Source organism: Protopterus annectens, chromosome 1.part0 (assembly GCF_019279795.1).
Source record: "Protopterus annectens isolate FY-2018-M chromosome 1.part0, PAN1.0, whole genome shotgun sequence".
Taxonomy (NCBI): domain Eukaryota; kingdom Metazoa; phylum Chordata; order Ceratodontiformes; family Protopteridae; genus Protopterus; species Protopterus annectens.
The window spans coordinates 1413470660-1413483516 of record NC_056725.1 but is presented as its reverse complement, the minus strand read 5'-3'; the positions used below and the strand labels follow the sequence as shown (position 1 = coordinate 1413483516).

General features: G+C 45.1%; 1 protein-coding gene across 2 annotated transcripts in view; it reads left to right on the top strand.

The window, feature by feature from the left end:
• The window catches only part of LOC122798450 (TATA-box binding protein), a 1118497-nt gene that overhangs the window by 877470 nt on the left and 228170 nt on the right, over positions 1 to 12857 (top strand). For both annotated transcript variants that reach the window (XM_044067383.1, XM_044067389.1), the window contains exon 5: positions 11719 to 11810. In XM_044067383.1, the coding sequence (XP_043923318.1) occupies positions 11719 to 11810 (92 nt within the window). The remainder of the gene's footprint in view (positions 1 to 11718; positions 11811 to 12857) is intronic.

Below are 12857 nucleotides of genomic sequence, written 5' to 3'. Positions count from 1 at the left end.
TCACAACTTCAAGTGATACTGTCTCAAGACAAAGTTCTGACTCTAGTCTCCTGGTGTCCCAGTGGTCACTTTAACACACCTAATGTCCCACCCAATCTGCATAACCAGCCAATGCAGTCAGGATTTATCTTGGTGGATGAAGCCAGGAAAAAATTTATCGAGTCACCCTTTCTGCCCCTCTGAGCCCAAGGCCGTAGTGATCACAGATGTATCCCTGATTGGGGGGGGGGGGGCATTTTCAGGGAAACAGTCCAAGGCACTTGGTCCTCTCAACAGGCCAGTTTGCTTATCAACATCCTATAATTGAGGGCAGTGTTCTTAGCGTTGCAAGCCTTCCAATCTGCCCTCATTTCAGGGACAATTGCAGTTCAGTCAGACATGTCAGAAGTCTGGTTCATCTACAAACAGGGTGGAACCAGATCCTATCCTCTGTTGGGAAGCCCAGGAGTTTGGCAATGAGCAATCGCTTCCATCAGCTTTCTGATAGCAGTGCACATTCCGGGGAACTCCGTGATTGTGGATATACTGAGCAGGTTCATACTGCTACCTCACAAGTGGTCTCTCAATCCCAATGTAGCGACGAAGATCTTTCGTCGATGGGGTCAGCCTTGCTGTGACCCGTTTGCCTCTCCCATAAACCAGAAATGCAGCATCTACTTTGCTCTAGTCCCCCCTCGGGGGGAGCCCGTGAGAGATGCCCTTCTCCACAATTGGCCCCTGGGACTTCTTTATGCCTTCCCACAGATCCCTCTAAATCCCCAATGTCTGAAGAAAGCCCAAAAGTTGAGAAGCAAAGTGATTCTCATTTGCACCTTATTGGCCCCGTCAAGTCTGGTTTCTTTTTCGCTGGCCTCATTTAGCTCACCACCCATGGATTCTGGATCTAACTCAGGACCTGTTATCTCATCCTCAGCATCCTCTGCATTTGGAACCGATATCCTGAAAGCTTAGGAATTCAGTTATCAGTAGACTTTTGTGGGCTGGGAAGATGAGGTAGGTGTCAAGAGTGGAGTGTGATGTGTGAACAAGAAAAGAAACGGGTGAATATTGTGTGAGCAAGGGGGTTGGTGCATTGGAGTGTTGCTCATGGGATGGGGTTGCACATTATCCCAATGTGGAATAACCACTGGGGGAATGTATAGCTTTTTACAGTCTTGCTCCTGGAACATATTAGGGTGGGTAATAATTCCGAAAATATCAATGAATGTATATTTTCTTGTATGTGAGTAGGAACCACATATCTTTTGGGACTGCACCTGCATGTAATATTTGACTTAAAACTGATTTTAAAATATCTATATTAGGAGAAAAAGTAACTTGACCATATAGTGCTTCTGGGTAACTCTCTTGAAAAGCTGCTTTTGGTTAGTTGGTTTACACAGCTAACAACTGAGTAGAATAACAGACGCACTCAAAAAAAAAAAAAAAAAAAAGAATGACTAAAGAAATAGCCTCCCATCTGAAGTTTTCAGAGGTTCATAGACACTACTAGGCATGAGGTACAGGAATCTGGGCTCTGCCAGTTTTCTAGTTGCCCCAAAGCACTATCTGCTTAAGTGACTTCTCAAGATCACAGTAGGCATATGGAGAATGAGGGAATCAAACCCTGTGCCAGAGGAAGCAGATTACTGGCTTAATCCTCTGTACTAACTACCAAATTGTTCTTAGTTCCTAAAATTTCATTTTTGCCAGTGGATAAACGCATTAGACGCAGTGCTGAGGATGGCAAAAAAAGTTGCATGGTCTTCACTGGAGGCAGATAGACTAGTATATACATTTTTGAAGAAAGGAGACTGGGAAGATATGGCAAAAACTTGGTGAATCTGACAGAGAAGATACAGCAAAAACTTTTAACTATGTCAGGGGACTCTACAGAATCTTGTGCCAAGGGTCCTTCTTAATGGTTTATAAGTTGTGTATGTCTCTAATTTGAAATTCAGCATTTTCTTTTTAGAAGAATCTAGTGTTCCTGGAGATCCTTAATATGTCTCCTCAAAGCCAGTTGAAGCTGCAAGCAGACAAAGCAAATCAGGTAAAAAAGAATGGAGTTAATCCTCTCTGCATATTTACACAAGAACCAATGTGCTCCCTCTTACTTTAAGTATAAGAGTTTTTTGAATGGCTGCAGAGTCTAGTATCAGGGACCCTTCTTGATACTAGCTTTTAATTCAATAGCTTTTTTCTCCCCAGCGAAATGCAGATCTGTAGTAGTTTACTTAATTTGTCTTCAACCTGTGGGTCCACGGATCCACATCGGATCCGGCATGGCTGCATTTTCCAGCTATGGCTCTGAGCTCTGTGCTCCTTCCCTTACCCATAATGCCCCATGTCTCCCTTCTTCCCCCCCAGATCTCGTTTGCCGCCTGAGAGGAAGCAGCGTGGTCCGAGCTCCATTCACGTAGTGGTGTTTTTTGCACAGTAATTTATTTACCTTTTTGGCCTTTTTCTATCTCTCTTATACTTCTAACCTATCTATACCTTCCCGGGGTTCTCCGTAGTGAATTTCTTTGTAGGCTTTACTATCTTTCCTCCCCTCTTCTTTTCCACGTGTTGCATGTGTCTGTATGTGTTTTTGGGCTGGCCTAGGCTTGGCAGATGCCCCGAAGCCAGGTTTCAAAAGTTGCACAGTGTGGCCATACACTTTCCCCAGTGGATGGCCACACTTTGTGCGTGGTTTGTTTGGGAGTGGCTCACCTCCAGTCCCTCTGTGCTGTTTGCGCTGGGTTTATTCCCAGAGCACTTAAGGACTGGCGGGACAAACTGATCGTTAAGGGCCTGTTGCCCTCCTCTGTTGGGACTGCAGTCCCACCTTTCCCTGCTAAAGCAGCAGCTGCTGTTTCGTCTTCCCCTTCCACAGCCTGTGGTACTCGCCCTCCTGCCAAGAGGCCCGGTGAAGGGGATAAAGCCAATAAGGACCGGCCACGCAAGTGCTCCCCTGACTGCTTGTCAGAGGCTGGCCCCCCACTGAAGGTTAAGCCTGTTTCCAGGCCAGCTACACCTTGGCTCAGGTCCTCTAGGTTCAGGTTAGCCGGTCTCCCCCTATGCCCTCTCCCCACCGGCTTTCCCAGCCCACTTCGGTGGCGTCCTCCCGCTCCACACATAGCCTATCTGAAGCGGAGATGGACAAGATGATGCAGAGGTTTATCCGCACTCAAATCCAAATGGGGGTCTTGCCAGGGCCTTCTCCCACTGGAGTGGGCACCTTCTAGCTAGTATTTAGACTTAACTCCTTCTCTGACCTGACCTGTTATTTTGAAGTTGTTGGATCTGAGGACGGTCAGAGTCGAGGGGTTGGTGCTGAAGTTACCCTGTACCTCGACGCCAGCCAGTGCCTCAAGTGTGTCTGATCAGACTAGATTGGACTCAAGCTCTCGGAACCGTAGCCTCTGGGTTGGATCCAAGGGAGTGCTCTCTGCTCAGAGCTTGTCCGAGAGAAGTGTTCCCCTCGGCGTCTCGGCTCCAACTCCCCGGTCAGATCAGGGAGGAGAGGCTTCTGCTAGTTCAGCCCAGGAGGTCCGTTCCCCCTCGGCGTTCAACATTTTATTTATTTATTTATTTCAGTTTGATTACCGGGGAAGTCCACTGGGCCAAGAAGTGCCCATTTTCAGCGGAGGCCCGGGGAGAAATGCTCCAAAAAACAGTGCAATACAATAGGTTTACAGAGTATTGAAGATAAGTACAGTCATAAACTTCATACAATTAAGAATTTCAAAAGCAATACAGTAAGGCAATACAAAATCTTAAGGGTTGTTAAACGTAAAATTCAACCAGTCAGGTTATACATAGCGTAAATGTGCATCTCTTTTTTTTTTTTTTTTGCAAACTTGGAGTTTAGAGAGAAATTTACTTGATCAGAACATCGACAGTTAAGTCTATTATGGGAGAGTAGTAATAAAAGTTTGGAGAAAAACATGGTGGAGAGGGTTTTCGCAGGGTCGAGGCCTCTGAATATTTCATCTTCGGAGTCCGTCAAGACCCCCCCCTGGCCTTGAGTGCAGGTCCAACCATCTTACCCTCTCAGGGACCGCCCATAGCCATAGTGCCCCATGACATTCCGACCTTGGAACAACCTGCATGTAAGACCTCCCCAGATAGTCCTGCTGAGGTGCCCCCTCACAAGCATACGTGTAAAAGGAGGCACTTGGACTCTCCAGAGTCCCTCACCGAAGGCACGGACCTGGATGAAGGGGAAGGTTCCCAAAGATCACTACCCAAGGATGTCTCCTTTGGAGACATCATGGAGATCCTCTGCCAAAGAGGGTGGTGGTCCATTCCAAAACCAACCTCTGACGAGTCCGTTTCTAGAGGCATTCAGCTCGGGCCGATCTACCTCTTGGGTGTCCCCACCTGCTGATGCACTTGTGGATTTCATAACATCTAGGGGGCATGGAAGGAACCGGACACCCTAGAGCCAGTGCCCAAATAAAGTTTTAAGCCCTCCTACAGACAAGTTACACTGGCCCAAGGGTCTATTCTGGTGGCGGCGGCCACTAAGAAGGAACTCGCCCAGGAGAGTTCCACGGTCCACCTGCCGGACTGAGAGTCGAGAACTTTGAATCATTTTGGGAAGCGAGTTTATGCTTCAGCGACCTTTTATGTGAGGACGCTGTACTACATGGCGCACATTATTTGACTCCAGGTTAGGGGTCCATGTTGGCAGAGGACAGGAAGGCTTTCGATGCACGAATGGGCCAGCCTAAAATCTGTAGCAGACAAGTCTATGCATTTGCTCTCCCATGCCATGGAGGGAGCCGCATGGGTGGCGGGGTCAGGTGTTGCCATCAGGTGCCACGCCTGGCTCTGCTTATGTCAGTTCTCGGATCCCTTCAAGGCGTCTTTTACCAACGCCCCTTATGATGGTTCTTCCCTTTGTGGGAAGACAGAGAGACTTTGGTCCAGACCGAGAAAGATGGGAAGGCATTGTCTGCCATTGGGATCCGCTTCTCACCGCCTCAAAGGTCCTTTTCCAGGAACCAGCGAGGCCAGAAGAAGATGTGGTTCTGCAAGTCTCAGGCGTTTTCCTGGGATGCTCAGCACTCTGCCTTCACCCAGAGGCAGAAGAGGATATGATAGACGCCGCCCTAGAGGCTGAGGGGGTTCTAGGAATCTCTGGTCCTGAGAACCTTTCTCGGATAAACCCAGACAGCAGCCCTGAGGGGTTGCCTGGCTGTCAATCTCTGGAGGCAGACTGGGGTGGGGTCGCTTGTCGCTTCACCCACTAGCATGGGAGTCCATCACTACAGATCAGTGGGTGCTGCGAGTCATATCCAGAGGATATTTCGTCGCTTTCAGGGATCTTCTCCTAGCCTACAAAACCTTCCCGTACATCCCACCCATGCAGCGGGAGGAAGCAGCAGTGCAGGTAGACTCACTGCTCAGAAAACGAGTCATCCAGCCGGTCCTCCCAGACCAGTCCGGATCCAGGGTTTATTCCACTTTCTTATTGGTACTAAAAGAGATGCTAGAACTCAGACCAATATTGGATCTGTCCAAATTGAACCAGTCAGTAACCAGAAACAAAATTCCGGATGGTCACGATTCAGTCTATCCTGCCTTATCTGCAGGCCAGCGACTGGATGTGCTCTATCAACTTCCAGGACACGTACTATCACATCAAGATGGACAGGTGCTCCCTGAGGATTTTTTGCTTTCGGCTGGGAGCCAATCATTACCAATTTCGAGCCCTCCCCTTTGGTCTCACTACAGCCCCCTGGGTGTTTACCAAGGTAATGGCAATAGTAGCGGCTCACCTTAGACTTCAGTCTATATTCAAGTCTTTACGTACCTGGACGATTGGCTCTTTACTGCCCCCTCAGAGCATCTACTATGTCAGGTCAGGGACTCCTCCTTTCAGGTTGCCAGCAAGTTGGGCATTACGATCAATGTGAACCGGTCTGCTCCCTAACCGGCTCAGATTCTAGATTTCAGTGGGGCACGGCTTGACACAATACAATCGAAGGAGTTCCTCACGTCAGACAGGATACGCAGCTTGAGGTTGCACGTCTTACACACTCTTCAGACCCATTTACCAACAGCTGAAGCAGTGTTAGGGGCTGTAGGTTCTATGGCGACCATGACAAATCTTCTTCCTATGGCATGCCTTCATATGACGGTGCTGCAGTGGACACTAGCGGTTCAGTGGTCATTGTTGGACCTTCCTTTGTCTTTTCCAATGAGAATTTCAAAAGCGTGCAGGGACTCCTTTTGGTGGTGGATTTAGTCCTTTTCAACCTCCTTTACCCCAAACCATGGTGACCATGGACGCCTCCCTACAAGGGGAGGGGGCACTGCTTAGGAAGGGCAGTCCAAGGCACGTGGTCCCTTTCCAAGACCTATCTTCACATCGGTGTTCTAGAGTTGAGCAGTTCGTCTTGTGTTGCAGACCCTCCATTTTCATCTTCCTATGGGAACGATCGCAATTCAGACAGACAATGTCAGTAGTCTGGTATATCAACAAACATGGGGGAACCAGATCTTATCCCTTATGTCGAGAGGCCATGAGAGTGTGGGAATGGACGATCTCCACCGGCCGTTTTCTGGTGGCAGCTCACATCCCGGGACGGTCCAGCATTCTAGCGGACAGGCTCAGCAGATCTATCCTGATGACTTATGAGTGGTCTCTGAAACTTTCAGTAGTGGAACAGATCTTCCTAGAATGGGGTCGTCCTTGATGCGATCTCCTCGCATCTCCTTCCAACATGAACTGCAGTGAGTTTTTCACGCTTAACCCCCCCCCCCACCAGGGGAAGCCCCCAGAGACGCTCTGATTCATGCTTGTCCTCCTGAGCTTCTTTATGCATATCCTCCTCTTACCCTCATGTGAAGTTTCTACAGAAAGCCCAAAGGCTGGGGCGCATGTGATCCTCCTCGCCCCATTCCAGCCTTGACAGGTTTGGTTTCCCTTACTCAGGTCTCTAGTTGTTCCACCATAGACCTTGGATCCGGTCCCGGATCTGCTTTCACACCCCTCAGGCATCCCTCATCCAGATCTGGACAGTCTGAAGCTCACGGCTTGTCTGCTCCGGGTCCCATGATTTTTGGGACTGCTGGTTTGTCCTTTCCTGTCGTCCATTGTTGTGGTGGCACATAAATCGTCCATCCGAAAAGTTTATCGCAGTAAATGGAAACGTTTTTCTACATGGGCCATTCAGAGGGCTTTGGATTTTTTTACTGCACCCCTTTCGGTGGTTTTAGATTTTCTAGCTAGCATTTTTCATCAGGGAGCTGGTTCTTCAACGGTGAAAGTTCAAATAGCCGCTATTTCTGATTTTCATGTTGGGGTAAACCTGTCTTCATTGGCTTTCTCTAAACTTTGTAAAACCTTTCTCAAAGATGCTTTTCTTAGACCCCCCCCCCCCTGTTAAGGATCTAATTCCTCCGTGGGACCTTACTTTGTTGTTGCAGGTATTGGTTTCTTCTCCCTTTGAGCTTGCGGCATCTGTGGATCTACAAGTTTTGACCTGGAAAATGGCCTTCTTGGTTACCATTACATCTGCTAGAAGGGTGTCGGAGCTTCAAGCACATTCTATCAAAGTCCCTTACATGATCTTTCACAAAGATAGCATGTCGCTAAGCACTAACCCGTCCTTCCCAAGGTACCTTCAGAAGACAATGTTAAACGGATTATTCATTTACCCGTTTTTTTCCTGAACTACCAAAACAAAGGGGAATACAAATTACATTTACTGGATGTACATAGGCATTTGAGGTTTTGTCTGCACAGAACTAAACCTTTCCGCAAGTCTGATCAGCTTCCCTGTTTAGCATAGCTACCTGATGACCTGTCATTTGGAGATACTTTCCAGATGACAAGGATTAGCTTAGACTGCCTCTTATCCCCTATCTCTTTTGCATAGAAACTTTTGGTGGAGTTTGGCAAGAAGCCTGTGAGGAGTTTTGTCATTCCCCACTTCAAGCTGGTTGTTCTGGATACTTTCAGAACAGCCTTCTGATTGTACCCATTCAGCACCCAAAAAGCAGGTGCCTTTTATAATGTACTGTCTGAAGGAGTAGGTCTCCTTAGTAAACACCCGGCTTTTAAGTTTCTTTCTGGTCTCTTCAGTCCATTGCAAGTTTCAGACAACATTTTGCACCAGAATATGGAGCTTTGGAAAGATGTTGCAAGAGGAGTTTATTCTCAGACCCTCTGGAGCAAAAAACACTCTGTAGTTCATTTCACTTGTCTTCTTTCCAAGCCCACCTGGAAAAGAAGGTGATGAAGAATTCCTGCTAGGGCACATGAATCTGGGTTCGAGGAGGATCTTCTTAAGATCCCGTCAGTGGTTTCGCAGTGGCAAATCGTGTTGCATTGTAATTTGACTATACTCTTGCTTTTTGGCTAGGGCTGCAGTTTCAAGTGTACCCTTTGAGGATGGTGTGACCAAAATCCTCTAAACATATGGAGGTACTCATTTTTTTTGTGGGGAGTGGTCAGTGCTTTTTTGGTTAGCTTTTTTTTTTTTTAGTAACCTCAGTCGAAGACCTCTGATCTCTGTTCTGATACATTACACCACTTCCTCTTTTAAAGCTATCTAACCTCAAAAAAGGAGGGAAGCCACCTCTGTTTTTGAGGACTATTCACAATCTTCTTGTTTTTGCTTTCTTCAGTGGTTGTGAAGTTGCTTAGGTTAATGGATCCACAGGCAGCCCTAATGGTACCAAATGTAGTCTGGGGCTGCTCATGGGTTGCAGGATGGTGGTCTTTGTTTGACATGCCTCAGATAACTACACAGGGAATAATGGTGCTCTAAATATGGCCATCCTTAGTCATATTCTTGAACTTGTATATTTCTGCGGTGAGAGGTTTCCATTGGTGGATCACTCTCTCATCAGAAGAGTTCACAGATACTTTGATTGTTAGATCGTGGACAGTGATTACATTATTTTGGGTCATAGAGGGTATAGATTTCCATCCTGTAGTGGACTTCATAGACTTAAACAGGTGCTTCTAATATATTCATTCCACTCGTTGCCCTGCAAGGGATCATGCTGTTGCCCCCATGGGGAGGGTGGCTTGGACGATGTGACGGATGTAATATCCAAGGTCTACACAGACTCCTCCTATTCATGTTTGTTTTAACATGTAAAGTCTTCACCAGGGTGATGTTTATAGTGTGCATCCCCGACTACAGTGTGGGACTTGCACTGGAAAAGGTCTCCTTCTGGTATTCCTATACTTGGATGACTGGCCCCTCATAGTAATGTGCAAGGACTTCTGGAAGCAGTCATCCTTTGGGTGCTTTGGTGGATGCAGTCCTTAAGATTAAGAATCACTGTAAATTGAAAGGTGTTTTGTCTGATCCCAGTTTTGGGTGAAAGCCCTTTATTTGGGCAGAGTTTGACCCATTCACTTTTTTTTTCCTGCTTTGGTAGGTGCCAAGGAAATCCATGGCATTGACAGCCTTTGTGAGGACTCTACTGTACCTTGTGGATTTGGTGCCTGCCACATTCTCCATGGTTCTGTTTGCACCAAATGACTTTATTTTGCATAAGCTAAATGCCAGAAGGAGATAGTATGTCTGTCAGTTCTAAGGGCATTTAACATTGTACGTCCCTGTCCATGCCTTCCTCCCCCCTCTGTGGTTTCCCTTAACATCAGCCATTAATGGTAGTTCCATTCATGGATACAAAACCTTTTGTGTGAAAATACAATTTTGGAGATACCTATAGTAGTTAGTCCTGCTGCCTGTGTTTCCCCAAACCTTCCTGTTCAGAATAACTTCATTATAAATATCCTTGATGTGATCTAGTGTACCAGTGTTACATTCTCCATCTCTTCTGGTTTCCCATGAGAAGAGCTGTAGCTTTTCTAGCCTCTGGTTGTAATAATTCCCCTCAGTCACACAGATCTTGAAGGTTTCCTCTGGTTTTCTTACAGCAGCCCAAAGTCATTTTCCATGTATGGTCTTCAAAACTGTATGTAGTACTCAAGTTGTGATCTAACCGAGGCCTTATAAAGTGGAATCATTATGTGTTTGCTTCTGTCCCTCTGTGAATACAACCCGTTGAGGCAAGAATACAGTTTTAGGCAAGAATACAGTTTTTGTAGTTGCACTGAAGACCCTCCTTGTTGAATTCTTGGTGAAGTAGTAGTAAAAGTCCCTATCAGAGTAGGGCATCATTTTGCTCAGTTGGTAGTGTAAGAACATGTATCTGTGTCCAGTTGATTAAAAAGAAAAAAATATGAGGACAGGAAGACACAGTTTGAAGATGAGGAAGACACAGTTTGAAGATGAGGAAGAGGTAGACTGAAAGGAGAGACAATTACGTATTTTTTCACAGAGGTGGCAGTAGATGATGGGAACATCCCCATGTCAGATGCAGTGAGAGAATTAAAGAGCTGTTGTAATATATGATAGAGGAAAGAAGAAATGGCATAATTTTACAAAATCTATTTAACTCCAGTCCTGACAATAACTGACACAATGTGCAACCTCCATAAAATGAATTGGGCTCCCATTAGCAATTCTTCAGTCAAGTACAAATACTCAAACTGCACACGGCCACTAACAAGATGTGTAGATTTGCACTTCTCACAGTACTACATGCTTTTCACAGCCAACTCTTGCAGCGCTCCAGCTGATTGCTGCTCCATGAAAGAGCAACCTTTCTACTAAGCACACATATTTGCAAATTATTAGATATGGGGCACTGTCCTACTTTAAAGTCCAAGGTTCAAATTAAACAAACTACACCCTGAGTGGCAGTCAGGAAGTCTCCCTGTATTAGACCATGTTTTAAGACTACCACAAGAGAACAGTCATTTTTAAAACCGGCTAAAGCAGTCTGTAATAAACTCCCAGTAGGAATAAGGAAGCATAATGCATTTGAAGCATTTAAAACAATTCTGAAAGAGCAAATGCTTATGCAATCCAGAGAATGGTTATTTAGTCATGCTTATTTCTAATCTCAGACTCGTACATAATGTTTGTACAATTCTGATACTGTAAAATGTCTACTAAACTCTTATCTCTGTTTGATTCAGTACATGCTGTCCATGTTCTGTCTTCCGTTTTGTTATAAACACTGTCTTCTCTGTACCACTGTACCACAATAACTTCACTGCATTAAGTTTAATGTGTCTTCTGTGCACCAGTCTTACTACCTAGTCAACAACTGAAATAAAAAAAAGTTTTTAAGGTGGTCACACCTGTTACTTGATACTTCAGGGTACTAACCCAGTACCAAACATTTCTGTAAATTGGATTTTCTGTTACTAATATGTGTAAGGGGGTATGGCACCCCCTTTAAACCCTGCATAGCTAATTCTAAATGGGAGGGGGTTAAAGGGAGATCTCTGCCCCCCCTTACAAATGGAATTCATAGAAAATGCTTTTTTCAGATATTGTTGCATTAATGTGGAATGTGACATTTTTAAGTTTCAATTTCTATACCAGATGTAGCAAAATGTTAATGCCAAAGAAATGATGTGTAGCCTGTTTGTTAAATAGAATCTGAGTCTTATCCAGAAGGTAGGGAAATGGACAAACTTGGTAGGCTAAAGCAGTCCTTATGTGCCATCATAATCTGTTTCTTCACTGGTTTCATCCAAGCTTTTGAAGAACTGTACCCTCAGTTTACTAGGTGTTGCATGCATAGCCGTTCACTACTTCACTTATTGTTATTATATGCGTTTGTACCATAAATGCTTAACTGTTAGTTTGTACTCTAATTGCAATGCTTGATTTAATAACTAGTACTTTTTTATATCCATTTCAGCGTTTTGCAGCTGTTATTATGAGAATAAGAGAACCAAGAACAACTGCACTTATCTTCAGTTCTGGAAAAATGGTTTGCACTGGAGCTAAAAGGTGTGCATGCTTTTCACTATGTTCTGTCTGTAGTGTCTTTCCGTGTTGTACTTGATGCATGGCCGTTGTAATTTTACATGAAATGCGGAGCTGTTTGAAACCTTTGAAGCAAATCTTCTTCCACTATTTTCATACTTTATATCTTTCTGCTGCAGGAACAGCTGACTTTAATTTGAAATCCTTTACTCTTTTTATTTCATGAAAGATAAACTGTTGACAGCATTTTGCTGGCTTATGTTTGCCTCTGTGTAATACAGACTGTAGTATTTGCCCATATAGACAGTTCACCGTGACTTTTTTGTGGTCTGAACATGCTGATAACAGGAAATATATTTACAGTGAAGTATCTTTGAAAAGTATTGCAATGATTGCAGTTATCCAAAGAAGATGTCATGTAGTATGTTCTGTAGTAGGATGCACATAAGTCATAATACTGTTCTGTTCCCAGCTGTTAAATGGAGTGACAGCTTTCTTGTGTCAAGTAATTCTTTGATATATGTGTAGAATTCTTGGACTTACAAATCCACATGGCTAAGTGGCAACTTGCTGTGGCTATTGTGTACATGGTCTGGATTCAAGACTTGACAGGGTTGATTATTTTACCTATATACGTTCTCTGTTATTGCCTACTTATAGGTGATCTCTGCTTGACCTACAAAGCCATGTCTGACCCAGAGCTGCTAGGTGTGCTACACCTTAAGAAATCCCAATCCCTCCGTGCCACACGCTCCAAGGACCTTAACCTCATTACCACAATAAACAGAACATGCTGAAGGGACAGGTTCCTAACCCAGAGACTTCCCATACTCTGGAACAAACTTCCCATTCATGTCAAGCAGAGCACTTTACTGGCCCTCTTTAAAAGAAATCTTGACAAGTGGGTGGGCAGTAGGAAGTTCACCCCGGGAATCACTTCAGTGGCCTTGCTTGACAGGAACACTGGGAACTAACTTTGGGAGGCATGATGCCAGGGAATCTTCTTGGGCTAGGCTTACATAGGTTCCAGAGCCATTAGCCAAGGTAATATAGGTTCATGGGTGTGTGCCA